Source organism: Aythya ferina (genome assembly GCF_964211825.1).
Source record: "Aythya ferina genome assembly, chromosome: 2".
NCBI classification, from domain to species: Eukaryota; Metazoa; Chordata; class Aves; order Anseriformes; family Anatidae; genus Aythya; species Aythya ferina.
Window position 1 is genome coordinate 91,078,497 of NC_140297.1, and position 13,765 is coordinate 91,092,261.

Here is a 13,765-nt window from a genome sequence, read left to right on the forward strand (position 1 = left end):
ATAAAAGTGACATTGAGAAATCTGATCTCTTTTTTCTGCAGGCCAGCTTTGGGTGGTCTCCTTACATCATCTTTTCGGCAGCACCAGGAGTCCTTGGCAGCAGAAAGAGAAAGACGACGTCAAGAGAGAGAAGAAAGGTTGCAACGAATAGAACGTGAAGAAAGAAACAAATTCAAGTAGGAACCATATTCACTATCACTCTGTTGTCTTAACATGATGGGTCCATAAATCATTGAGACATTTAATTGCAAAATAATTGAATTGCTGAATAGTTCATGGATATCTTTAGATACCTTTCTTGATATGAGTATCTTAAGAACTGATATATTAAACACATTCCAATGAATTTTGTCATTAATAAACTAGCACATTCTTCCAGACAGTTATATATTTGCCAATTATTCAGGCTGGATATCCACACAGGCAAAGTTTGTTAGCTCATATGCTCCTTCTCAAAGTACAGTCTCAGTGAGGCATAGGTTTGAAGGTGAAACAGTGGAAGGAATTTATCAAGAAGGAAAGGGACAACACTGAGACATCTTTTTGCTTTCATGTTTTGCAAAGTAAAAGCATTTTTTTGTCTGGGGGTATACTTATTCCTGCTTTTTTTTTGAGCATGTATCTCTCCGTCCTGGAAACGGCAAGTGACAGAAAATAATTATAAAATTATTGCTCAATCTGTGGCCAGACAAAGGCGCCATCTGAATATAGGACTCTGCATTTTCACATCTAAGACAATATCGTAGGATCCCAAGATATCTTGAGGATAATAAGTAGTAAGTCCTCTCTTCCTGTTACATACATGTCTGGAAATCTCAGTACAGGCTGCAAAGACTGCAGTGGGCTTAGGACAGGTAAGGTGCCTATTGCTGAGATGTCATGCCTACCATACGAAGAGTGTGCACTGAGAAAGAATTTGTTTTCTTTTTTCGTAGTTAGGAGTGAAGAGTAAGCATATTTTCAGCAGTCAGAAGATATAATGCAGTAATCTAAATAATGGTAGGATAAATGTTTTGTTGCCTGAGAGTTGCGATTTAGGGAAAAGATGGCACTGGGTTTCATGTGAGTTTGTTTATTAGTATGCAGGATTATTTTCACTGTAATCATCTCTAGTAAGAAGTGGAAATGGTTTGTGTCATAGTGAATTTGGAAAGAGGAATAACTTGCTAGTGGTTGGTTGCTTGGTTGAAGGAGATATTCTACTGGCTCCAGAAGATAGCTAGTTTGGAAGAAAATGAGAGGTGGAGGGAAGGTGGAAGAGCACCATAATAGGATCTTTGGCAGCCAACAGCTTCCCAAGTTCTCCTGAAACGGAATCAATCAGGTCTCAGTCCTCAAGCGTCTTCCAAAAACTTTCCCTCTAAGTAGTATCATCAGGCTGCAGCAGGCTGTCGTGGAAAGCCAACATGATCTTTCAGAAAGGAAACTCCCAGGCCAAAAAAAGCCACCAGGACATTTGGCAGCTTGACCTGTTTGAAAAACAGATCTACACTTTTCACTAAAGGTTGGCTACAGTAGTCGTTCTGTCACTGAAAGAGCTTCCTTAAAGTCAACTACTTTTTTTTTTTTTTTTAAATTTTATTTACATCTTCATCCCATTACTTCAGATTCAGAAACTGGTTAACTAAATGTCATGACTGTTACATACTTATGACAACAATTTTTCAATACCCAGTGTTTTTATCTTTCATATTTGAGTTCCCTGGTCACCCAAAAGTTATAGCTTGTGTTTGAGTAGAGGAGGGTCTCCAAAGCCACCAAACTTTTCAGATGGCATCCCACAGTTGATTAAACAGTACAGAAGGAGGAGGACAAAGCCACAGCAAACAGTCGTGGACAGTTTTGTAAGAGTTCTTGGGATTTCATTATCATATCATCAGTCTGGCTGGAAACCCAGCCCCTGAAGATGTATTTTTGATTAAAAATAGCACTTCCAATTCACAGCCTTTAAACTCGTGAGCAGTACTGGATTTACCATCATGACTCATGTGTTGTCTCATTCTTTCCAACTCTGCCTTGACAACATTGCACTAGATTCTGGCACCATTATTGACAAATTGAGAATAATTTAGAGGGGAGCATCACCAGTTGTGAAAGAGCTTGTTTTTAGGAGAGGTGTTAAAATTCTTTAAAAGCTACTACTAGCAAAAGGAAAGCTTTACAAAATTAATATTTTTTCTCAGTAGGACTATTGTTCCTATTCCATTTGTAGAACAACATGACCTAAAAAGAGAGGGCTACGCTTCAGCTGTAGGGAGAGGTGGAAGTAGTCAGAGGATACAAGTAATTCCTATGTTTTCCTGCTGAAAAAAATCCTAGTTAATTTTGTTTGTTTGTTTGTTCATTTTTTTTACTTAGGGGTTATTCCCATAGTTATTTTTATTGCAAATAATACTCTGAAAATATCTTTAAAGTATAATCAGTTCAGTGACTCAAAAGAACATGGAGATGGTCTGAAACAATAAGATGTGTTCCATGTTAATGCTGACTTCTGAAGGGTAGCTGCAAAGAGGTGTTTGATAGCAATATAGATGGCAGGTAATTCATTTTATGACACAATACAAAGAGAAAAAACAGTGTATTCTTCAGAAATGGGATGGTTCTGAAAATTTTTCTGGTACTCATAGGTTACAGTGGGGAAGAACCTAACATTCTCAGCCATTGTATCCAGCAGATTCATCTAAATATTAAAATATATTGTACGGAACTATTTTGCTGTGTTATCATGGCAGGCTGGGTGTTCATTGAGTTCTGCTCTTCTCTGAATTAAATTTTCTTGCTGAGGAATTTTTAATCTGTGGATGTGACAGGCCTACCTGAGGTTACAGTGCCCAGGCATCCTGCAAAGTTGACTTGGCAGAAATTAAGTATACAAGTTACTTGAGGGGCTGAGAAAGGGACAGATGAATTAAAAGGAGGTTTGTGTCTAGAACTCAGGGTGAAAAACAAAGAAGTGAAAGGATTTCACCTGTCAGATGATCTTGAATGTACTTTAAAAGATTGTCCTACTTGGTAATGCCAAAGGCCCAGATAGTCTGTTCTTCTGTTTCTAGCTGTGGCAACTACCATACAATTAGGAAAGGTGTATTAGAAGCAGGTTAAGGAGTCTGCTCCTCGCCTTGATACAACATCCCAGATACCAGCAATCATTGTTTAAGGGCGTTCCAGATGGAGCTAGTGAATAATTGTTTAACAGCCACTAATGGGCTTGCTTCTTAAGAAAGAGACCAATTCCTTTTGTCTAATTCCAGGTATCAAGTTTCAAAATGTGCTTCAAGTTATTATTATTATTTTATTTTTTTTATTACTTCTAATGACTATCCAAACTGTGTAATGGGTGTGCACATATATGTGTGGTAACGTGTACTTAGCTACTTTTCAGCATTTTTTCAGAGGACAAAATCTAATAACTTTGGCTGAAAACAGCCTTTGTTGTTTCTGATAAGGTTTCTTGTGCTGCTCTTGGTTTCTCCTACTGTACTTCTGCTGCTTAGTTTATTCTTTTGGTTTCCTCTGCAACTTAATGCAATTCTCTTTTTAGCCGTGATTATTTAGACAAAAGAGAAGAACTAAGACAAGCAAGAGAAGAGAGGTCTGTATATGCTGCATCCATCCTTCCCTTTGGTTGTTTCCACTTCCTATACTGTGTAGCTGTTGTGTACTTACACTAACTATGCATGCACAGAACACTTTCATTCAAAAAGAACTCTATAAGAAAGCTGTTGTGTTATTAAAGAGGAAAATCAAGTCCAGCTGTAAGCATAGCAATAAATAAGGAGCAGTGGGACGGGAATGCATAAGAAAGATTGATGATCTATCTTTTATCTATTTGTGTGGGAAATAAGTTTACTTGATTTGCCTCAGAAATTTGCCCAAATTTAGTGTAGTTATAAATTGAACAAGCCTGTCTTTCTCACCCAGTGGGTCCCAAGCTTTCTGGAGGGTCAGAAAAGGCAACTGAGGATAAAGGAAAGAAAGTGGGATAACAAGCATTGGAAAACTGCCACTACAGGCTGATGGAAATGGGTCTGACCCACTCCCAGTGTTTTTAATCTTTCAGGGCCAAGTTTTCTTTGCCAGTCTTTCTAAACATCTGTTAGTAAATTATAAAGCTTAGCAGCATTTGTCATTAAGACATTGTTTTAGTTTTATTTAGATAGCATATTTAAAGGGACTGAGCTTTTTTCTTTTTTCTTTTTCTTTTTTTTTTTTTTTTTTTTTTAACATTCAATTAAATAGTTTAGAAACTCTGGGCTAGTCTGGGAGCTATGTGCTTATGAAAACACATTTTTCAAGGAATACTTGAATAAAGACCTTTGCCTTTCGGTAGCTTCATCTCTGCTTCCACTAGTAATTACACCCTGGAGGGATCTCTTGTTTTTACCTGGAAAATATGCACATTACTGAACAAATAGTAGATGAAAAATCATCCAGATTGCTTCAATACTGCTTTAATGGCCCTCTAGAGGTTGCTATATAGAGATACTTTCCTGAATTATATTATCAGACTGTGAGAGCAGTCTTCTCAGCAATTGTTGTGATGCTTTTTTTTTTTTTTTTTTCATAAGCTCATCATACACCAGGAGGCATTTTTTTTTTCTGCAGATGGAAGTCTCATCTGCCAGCATATCTGTTGTGGCTAAAGTAACTGTATTAAAATATGATTTTGACATCTCTAAGAGTAACAAACGTTTGATGATCATTCTTTGTCATTCTAGACACAATTACAAATTACTTGAAGGCGTTTTCTAAAATGAAATGCATCTGAGCACATAAGCATCATACACAGATCTCAGCTGATTACCACTTTTTGCAGCAAGCATGCTCATCAGCAAGACTTGAAACAAATTAAGTGAGCTCTCCAGCACTTTCAGGTTGTAATGGAACACACCAAGTCAACTGGAGAAGTTTTTTGGAAATGCTTACCAGCAGACTATCATTGCTGTGCAGTCTGAGACAATTTTATTCATCAATAATAGTGTCCCTCTGTCATTAGGGGTTTTTTGAACTGAAACGTTTCAGTTCTTCCCCATAAAGAAGAAAGACACATTTGCTTTGACAGAATATAAATATTGGAGAAAATTCCTGCAAGTGAGGCCAGACATCAGTAGTCTATTACATTGTCTTCCTGTAACTTTTTTTTTAAATTACCATTTTTGCACCAATGAAGTTTCATTTCATATGGCAAGTTGAATTTTGACTTGTTTTAAGAGAATGCAAGGACAATAAGAACATGTTATATCCAAAGTGTTCAAATCTTATTTAAAATCTATCAGTTAGGAAAAATAAAAGGAAAGATTATTGAGCATGTACAGAAGGACTGTTTTGTCTAAATTTTCTTAAATCTGTGATGCATCCTGTGTACTGTCACATCACCCTTGAGCTCTGGAGTACAGGCACCCATGTTTCCAATGCTTCTGGGTGGCCTCTGTATCAGGGAGAAAAAAGGGTGCAGTCTGAAGGGTTCAGCACCATTCATTTTATGTGCTCTTTCTGTTCGATGATTTGAGGTTTTTCACTTTGCTTGGTTGGGTATTTTCCAGTGGTAGTTTAAAAATAACCCAGTAAAGGTGAGCTTCCAAACCCTCTCTAGTGTGATTTACAGCTTCGATGGGATGGGTCTGCTTTCCACCCAGCGACTCTGTTGGCCCAGAAACATTTTAAGTTGTCCTCAGGGCATTGCCCTGAGACATAGAAAACTCACAATATTTTTGTCTACTTGAAGATGAAGAAGTGGAATGTAATCTTCACGAGACATACCAAATGGATAGCCCACAAATTTTTGGCTCTTCGCCTATAGAAATGAGTCAGCACAGGCGAGAGGATGGCTGCAGTTTTCCATGATTTGCAGGAGTATGGCAGTATACACAGGGGCAAGGCATCGATCCTATACTGGAGGGACAAAATGCAGGGGAGGAATGGTACCTCGTCCTTTCATGAGACCTTCATGAGACCTTGTGTATTTGATGCTGGTATTTATTCAGCGCTGAGACACTGGGTTGAAACAAGAAATCCCATAAATATATGTTGTTTATCGAGTGTGGAGCATTAATAACTGATTGTAGAACGATTTTATTTCCTGGTTAAATTGCCACATCTGCTTATTAGCTTGCCCATTTGATAACTGGTTATGCTCCTGTGCTGCCGTGGGAGCTGCCATTCTGGTTTCCTTTTTTTCTTCCAGTATAATGAGCAGATATATTTTGAGAAGGCACATTTTCGTGGTAGTCCTCTGCTCTGCTGGTTAACACAGCAACAGAAGCTAAAATGGTAAAACAGACAAAAAAAGAGCTGGGGACAATAAAACATTGTGGTTCCCCTGTTACCGAAGGATCTATCCAGATCTTGGTTGGCAAACTGCAAAAACCCCCGTTGCAGCCAGCTGGGCTGTACCTGTGTTAGCGAAGAGATCAATTCGAGTGGCTCTTTGTGAGACTGGAGTCCCGTCTGCTCTAATTGCGAGGAGCTGGAAGACGCAGTGTGGAAGTGACCAAAGTGAAAAGAAAGACTGGTTTCATTAGCTGTAACAAAACATTATGCTAATGCCGGCAGAAGGCTTTCTCCTCTATTGAGAAGGCAAAAAATCATTCTTTAGAATTGGCTTCATGTTAGAACTGTAAACAGTTCCTATTTTATAACCATACAAGTATGTGGCTTGTTATATTTTCATCCAGAGTCCGTAGGGGTTCTTTCTCTTGCAGAATTTGTTCAAAGCGTGTGCATACCTCTGGAGGAATAAAAGAAAATGAGTTTGTTCTTCATTATTGCTGTTTGCAATAAAGCAAATTGCCTCTGAAAACACAAGAAGTGCTCTTCAAAGCCACGTTTCTTTTTGTGCTCTGTATGGATGTTTGCAAACGTGCATGTGTGTGTGGTTACCATATGTACTAAGCATGTTTGTTGCCCCATGTGGCTGACTCCTGTACCCTTCCTGCTTTTAATGCGCACTTGTACACTAATTCAGGCTGTCAGGGAGGCAGGCTGGGGGAGGAGAGGTGTTCCCTGTTATGAAGTGTTTACAACAGTGGGTTAGAGGAGGATGACCACAGCGTTTCAGGGACGTAAGCAGTAGTCTTGATTAACCTGTTTAACAGTTCACTTGTGGGCAAGGCAAACAGTCTAAAGCCCAATCCAGCTGTATTCATGGCTTTATTCGTTAGCAAATAATGGTGGATAAAATTAGCAGACATCTGGAAGAGGCACGTATTTCAAAGTTATTTTGGTCGAAATGTATAAAGCACACTATGAAGAATATGATTGGTAGCTGGTCTTAATAAACAGTTAGTGAGTTCTGCCTGCCTAAAATGCAAAACAGATGTATCTTTGTTCTTTTAAAGTGACTTTGATGAATAAACTACATGTGACGTCAGGTCCAAGCTATTGGATGTCTGAGTCCGGCAGAGAAATTTTTTAGAATAGAAAAAAAGAAAACTTTCCATTGTAGGCTCCGGAGAGAACAAAGTGAATTCCAGTGCATTGCTCTCAGAGCAAATAGAAGCAGGTTCAGAGACTTGAGATAGTCAATCCAAACATTTATTAGTGGTATTATTTTCAGGGAGATCTGTTTTTGTCTGCTGCACTGAACCATTTTCCTCTCCTTGCAGCAAGTCTCAGACTTTGGCTATTTGCATCAGTATTAAGGGGCTCTGGCTTTGGAGGTCGTTTTTTTTTTTTTTTTCTTTTCCCCTCCCATTTTAGTTTTGGGAGAGGGAGGGCTGGGAGGAGGAGGAGGTGAAGGAGGAGGGTGAAAAGGAGGACAGACAAATGCTTCCAAAAGGAGAAGGACTATGCAGACACAATACTATATCTGAGGACTCTTTAATTCTGCTGCTTTTTGCTTTTGTTTTGTCATGAGCAATTTAACATTTTTCAGGGCAATAGTTTTTGCTTTGGTGTGCATTTTTTGGCAGACTGACCAAGCATTCGGTTCAGTGCTGTACACCTTGTGTCAGGAAGTCAGCTCACTCTCTGCAGGTGTTTCATCCATAAACAAGCATCAGCCACAGACTTCTTTTTCTTTACGGAAACCCTTTGGAATTTAACTTTCAGATACAAATACCTGGAGAGGTTGGCAGCTGAGGAGTATGAGAAGGAGCTGAAGAGTCGGAGTGTAAGCCGAGGCAGAAGTGAGCTGTCCTTGAACCTGCGATCTCCTTCAGCCCCATCCTCGCCTGTGCCCAAGTGTGTCAGCCCAGCATCCATAGAGTCCCAGGAAGAGCTGAAGACCCCTTCTACCCCCTGTGGAACCCCTCAGCACTCAGAAGGTAAGTGAAAAGCAAGGCAGGGGAAAAGAGGGATGGTTTTAAGATTATTCTCTCCAGCTAGCAGTGATTTTTCATGCATGAGTGCAAGGATATAACCTCTGAGGAGCCAAAGTAAAGGGTCTTGTTATAGTGTTCCACGCCATCTTCCTAGATTTCCTTTTTTTTTTTTTTTCCACATAGATTTGGATATCTTCTACTCTATTCAAGCAAAGAATACACTGCTAATCGTCACTATGATTTATATTAGCATTGTCTGTTGCTATTAGGATGAAATAATTGGAAAATACAGCATACAGAGGGTCTTAATTTTAGCATCATGTTCCTTGTATATTAGAAGTTACTGAATATTAAACCAACAGTGTTCCTGCCAACAGATTTTGCTTATGTGGATTCTCTGAAAGAAATGCAACAGATGAATGCCAAGATTATAATAACCTTCCAACAGAGCACAGGCTGAATGGGACAAACAGAAAAGCTTTTGAATTAAAGGCAGGGAGGTTGTGTTGGTTATTTTTAACAACAACAAAAGCTCTTAAAATTGTAACAGAAGTAGTAAAGGACTTAAAAGAGACCACAGACAATTAGTGAAAAGGAAAGTATAATTAGTGTTTGCACGGTTGGTTTGCTGTCATATAATTTATTGGTGTACAGTGCAATATTTTTTGTATGTGCACGTCATTCTGCCACTTGCATCATGTACCCCTCCTTCAGTCCTCAAAAAAAACATCCACCATACAGATTTATATTTATGCCACATGATGTTGCATTAACATTGGGAGCTAGGGTGCATGTTGGAGGTGAATTATTGCCATCATTCATTTTTATTTTATTTGATTTCCTGCTATGTGCTATTGGTGATTAATGCATTTGCAACTTGCACTGCTTGGTTTTATTGAGTGTTATGGCTGGTAGCATGCTATAAAGCAAGGTGATTTAAGAAAAAAGTTACAAATAGTGAATGTTGCATATGTTTATTCTCACTGTAATAAATAGGTGAAGTTTATTTAATTTAGGTTTATATGGTTTCACAATTATATTCCCAGTTTTCTTGTCTGGCACCCTAAAAGTCTCAGTGGGATCATCTGAACTTAAAAGTCATGGATATTTTCCTGTGACTCTGATAGTTAGAAACATCCAGATACCCATTTCTTTGAGTTCAATATTGCTTTTAGAGCAAACAAGCTGGATTTTTCCACCATTAGGATTTCAGAGCTGGGTAGGGAGCAAGTATCTCTTTTATGATGATTATTTTAACATATTTCTCCTGGAAGCATTCAAAAAAAAAAAAAATGTGGCAAGAAATGGAGCAGCACAGCCCATTTGGAGAATACATTTAGAGCAGGTGTACAACTTCAGGCAGCCAGGATATGGCAAAGCTATCAACACGTGGGTAGGCAGGACATCTCTAAAAGTCCTGACAATATCAGTAGGTGTCAGAGGGCAACACCTGGAAGCCCAACGAGCGACCTGCAGGGAGACAACATATGGATGGTGTAGGGTAAGTGTCCAGGCAAGGACAACTGCAAGCAGACAGCATACTTCAGTGGGAGCCATGCATGAGGAAGGACTGCTCTTTCAGGCCTAACAAAAGCATTGGGAAGGTCATTTGACATAATGAGCATGTGAGCAGGACAAACTCTCTCTGGAGGTGGCCAGATGATTGGATCAACCAGCAGCTGGCAGGCTTCTTTGCAGATTTTGTGCCGTGGCCTCTAGACTGTTATCTGGATTCCTTATGCTCCATAATGAATTTAAATCTCAACTTTTTCTGTCCTTAGGAAATGTTATGAGTTACACTTAGTGGAAAATAAACTGAGGCATTAACTTCTTAAGCCAGTTGTAGGAAAGCTGAAATAGAGTCATGGGCAGAGCCCAGTTTACTTGCACTCCAAATAGTTGCTTTGAACATGGAAGTCATCAGTCTTCCAAGCAAGCATAAAACTGCAGAAGGAAAATAATTCCCCACTTCTGTTCATAGGACCTTCCAAAGACCCTGAAAGAATGGTGTTAACAGAGGTGTGATACTTGCCTGCAGAATTCAGACCTGAAGTCAAACAGGAAGTGTGTTCCTCTACTAGCAAAACAATAACTGGTTTTAGGAGTTAAATTTATTTTACATTACTTGTGTTACGGTATCCATTGGCCTTCTAGTATCTACCAGGCTTAAGAAGGAAATGGATTTTGTCTGTGGAACTTCATCCCATGCTGTGAAATGTCTCAGTATCTTTACCCAAGATAAAAATCCGGATTTACTGATCTGAAGTGTTTTCTCATATAAAACAATTGGTTCCACTAAAGTAATCAAGTCTTGTATAGCTTACTCTTGTAAAACTTGTGGTACAGCATTCAGAGGAAATGAAGGCAGTCCTGTAACTGTAAAATGGAACTTTTTTTTTTTTCTTTTGTAATTTCATTGGAGGATATCTTATGAAGTGCACATGTGCAGTAAAGGAGAGCAACAATAACCAAGACATCTCTGAAGTCAGTCCAAAAAATCATCAGAGATGAGCCCTTCCCTGAGAGGTGTAGCTTTATGCAGTACTTGAGGAACTAAACAAGTCAACTCAAGAGTGCCTTCTGGACAGTGGGAAACCTTCTGAACCTATTAGTAGCTGAGCAAGGTTCAAATCCTGCATGAAGTATGACTAGTGAAAATGTTTCTGGAGATGAAGAAGCACCAGAGCGTAAGGGTGCAGTGAGGCCACTGCAGCCACAGATGGAGAGCCAGAATAACTACTGTACAGCAGGACAGAGGAGGAGCTCAGGCAAATGAGGAAAGTGTCAGAACCCTCCTAGCAATAACTTTATGCTAAGTTTTACCATTACAAAGGATGGGGGAAAAAGGTTAGGGGTTGAGTGCAGAGAAAGAAAGAGAGAAAAAGATGGGCCCAGCAAGAGGAATCCTGTGCTGGAGGAGCTGAAGGGAGATACAACCAAGACTTTAAACTTCTTGTTGAATTGCCCAAACAATTTAATCAGGAGGGCTTATATGGGAACAGCCTTCCTCAAACTTATTGTATGCTTCCTCAGGAGACAGATGCCATTTCCCAACTCCAAGGAGTGAGTAGATAAAAGAGGTAGAGATGCGGTTGCCTAATTTATTACACTAATAGGAGATATGGTATAGGCCTGGAGGGGTATTTGTTCTCACTGAGGGCTTATAGGCCTGAGGGTTTGAGGTCTTATCAGCAGGTAGTAAGGATATAACAGCTTGTGTCTGCTTCAGAGTTCTCTGAGTATCAAAAGAAAAGTAATTTCCCTCCATGGCTCTGTGTAGCATCTGGAGTTCATGGCCATGTTTTTCAGAAGGGAGCAGCTTGCTGTCCTGTCTACCCTCTCACTCAGAAGATCATGTTGCTATGTTGTGTTTGTTTGTGTTTTTTTTTGTGGCCAAGTCTTAAAAATGTCAGAAAATGCAGATTCCGACAGCTCTCAAACAAACAAAAAAATCTTTACACATTCATTGAGGGGCCTTGCTACCATCTTTTTCAGTTATACAACTTCTTTGGGAGATTTCATTCTTCTGAGAAGTCTTCACGTTTCTTTTTTCCAATAGCATCTTTTTAGAGATTGACTTCTGGCAGAAGAAAATAAATGGATATGTGATTCAAAAATTAGTCTTTAAGGCCACATGCTTGTTTTCCTGAGTCTTCTCACTCTTCACCAGCAGTCAAAACACAAGGAAGACAGCGTGGTCTGTGCCTGAATTTTGTTGCTGCCTATAAGGTTGCCACTTACAGTATTGTTTTGTCCAGTGTGGAAAAGGGAGCCAGTAGGCACTGGACTGAAAGTTCCAGACCATTTCACTCATGAAGAATTTTGTTTTTTAACATCTTTAGAAGTTCTCACCGTAGAATCATGGAATCATAGAATATCCCGAGTTGGAAGGGACCCATAAGGATCATCAAGTCCAGCTCCTGGCTCCACACAGGTCTACCCAAAAATTCAGACCATATGACTAAGAGCACAGTCCAAATGCTTCTTAAACTCCGACAGACTTGGTGCAGTGACTACATATCATCAGTATCAGTCCAATGGATTACATGGTGAAACCGCAAGTGATGGACAAAGGGCTAGCCATCTGGCTTCATTTGCCTACTGGTGTTTGTTGACAAATTTGATTTCTGAACTGTTTTTTGAGGGAAGCACTGGATATAGCTCACTATTTATAGTTATTTAGGATATAGGTGGATTGTTTGACACTGACCCAGAAATGAAAGAGAGAGACTTTCAAGATGAGTGTCAATGCATCCCTGTTTTGTTCTAGAAGTGTTAAAATTTTGATACTCCTTGAATTCAGAAGGGTAACTTCTATCAGTATATTGCTATCTACTTCTTGGCATATATTAGGATCTGCTAAGACACTGTGTCTTTCAGGTATGTGTGGAATATTTCTGGTGTTCAGAGAGTTCAGAATTCTTTTGAATACTGCTTTTGTAGGTTTACATTCTTATTTTCTCAAGCATTTCTGATGTCTCCCCTGACTCTATTCAATTGAATCTTACAGTGTAGCTTCATGATGATGAAGGTGCCAAAAGCATTAGCAGTCCTGGCCACATTTTAGTCAGCTTCTTTCTCTGCTTCAGCTGTTGAAGTTGACCTTTCTGGTCATTGCATAACAGCTTTTTTTTTTCCTTTTTTTTTTTTTTTTTTTTTCTTGTAGGAAGGTCTACTATTCACACACAGACTAAAAAAAAAAAAAGAAAAAAGTGACAAGTGACTAGTCTAGGGTAAACTGAAGACATGTGTATCTGTTGTGCAGCGGTCATAGACCATTGCGCTGTGGCAAGCTCAGAGTCTCATGTTCATGCTACAGTACCATTCTAGTTCCAGGATCTCCTGAAGGATACCTAAGTTTGCACCCCATTTATATTCAAACCTTAGTTTGATTTTAAAATTGGATTAGGTATACATGGATTATTTGTGAAACATACTATGTGTACATTTCTTTTATATATACGTATTACATATGCATATCTAGTTATTTAACTACACATTTAAAATCAATTGTGAAAGTGCAGAAGCCTAACTCCAACGAAATCAATGACAAAATTCATTTGCATTTTTGCACACTTGAATTTGAGGAAGTGAAGAGGAATAGTGTGGGACTGAAGATGCATTCCTGAAAGCTAGTCTAAAAACGTGTGTGGTATTGTATAGATAAAACACAGACCTTGTTGATAATCACCATTCTTTGAGTGGGTGTCTCAGAAAAAAGAACAGCCACACAACGTGAAGCAGTCTTAAGAAAATATTGTGACTTTATTTTGACTTCTACTTTCCTGGGATAAATCTATTTACCTGCTCCCTAGAGGACTGACATATTTGGGTTGCATTCCAGTGTGATGCTTTTTTTCCTTCAAAGATTCACTTAGTTCTTGAAGAAAGTCTCATTGTACATCATGTGATCCAAAGATCATGACAAGTCCAGAAGTCTATTTTGCAACACTGTAATGGAAAGCAGTTAAGAGAGGGAAAAAACAAGTATGACTTGGTTGTTG

At 39.0% G+C, this 13,765-nt stretch overlaps 1 protein-coding gene across 9 annotated transcripts in view; it reads left to right on the forward strand.

Annotated features, from left to right (window-relative positions):
• FHOD3 (formin homology 2 domain containing 3) overlaps window positions 1-13,765 on the forward strand; it is a 394,706-nt gene that overhangs the window by 320,343 nt on the left and 60,598 nt on the right. For 7 of the 9 annotated variants that reach the window (XM_084510276.1, XM_084510270.1, XM_084510271.1 and 4 more), the window contains 3 exons: window positions 42-176; window positions 3,542-3,592; window positions 8,050-8,264. In XM_084510276.1, the coding sequence (XP_084366402.1) occupies window positions 42-176; window positions 3,542-3,592; window positions 8,050-8,264 (401 nt within the window). The remainder of the gene's footprint in view (window positions 1-41; window positions 177-3,541; window positions 3,593-8,049; window positions 8,265-13,765) is intronic. The other 2 variants (XM_084510272.1, XM_084510274.1) reach the window with 1 other exon arrangement.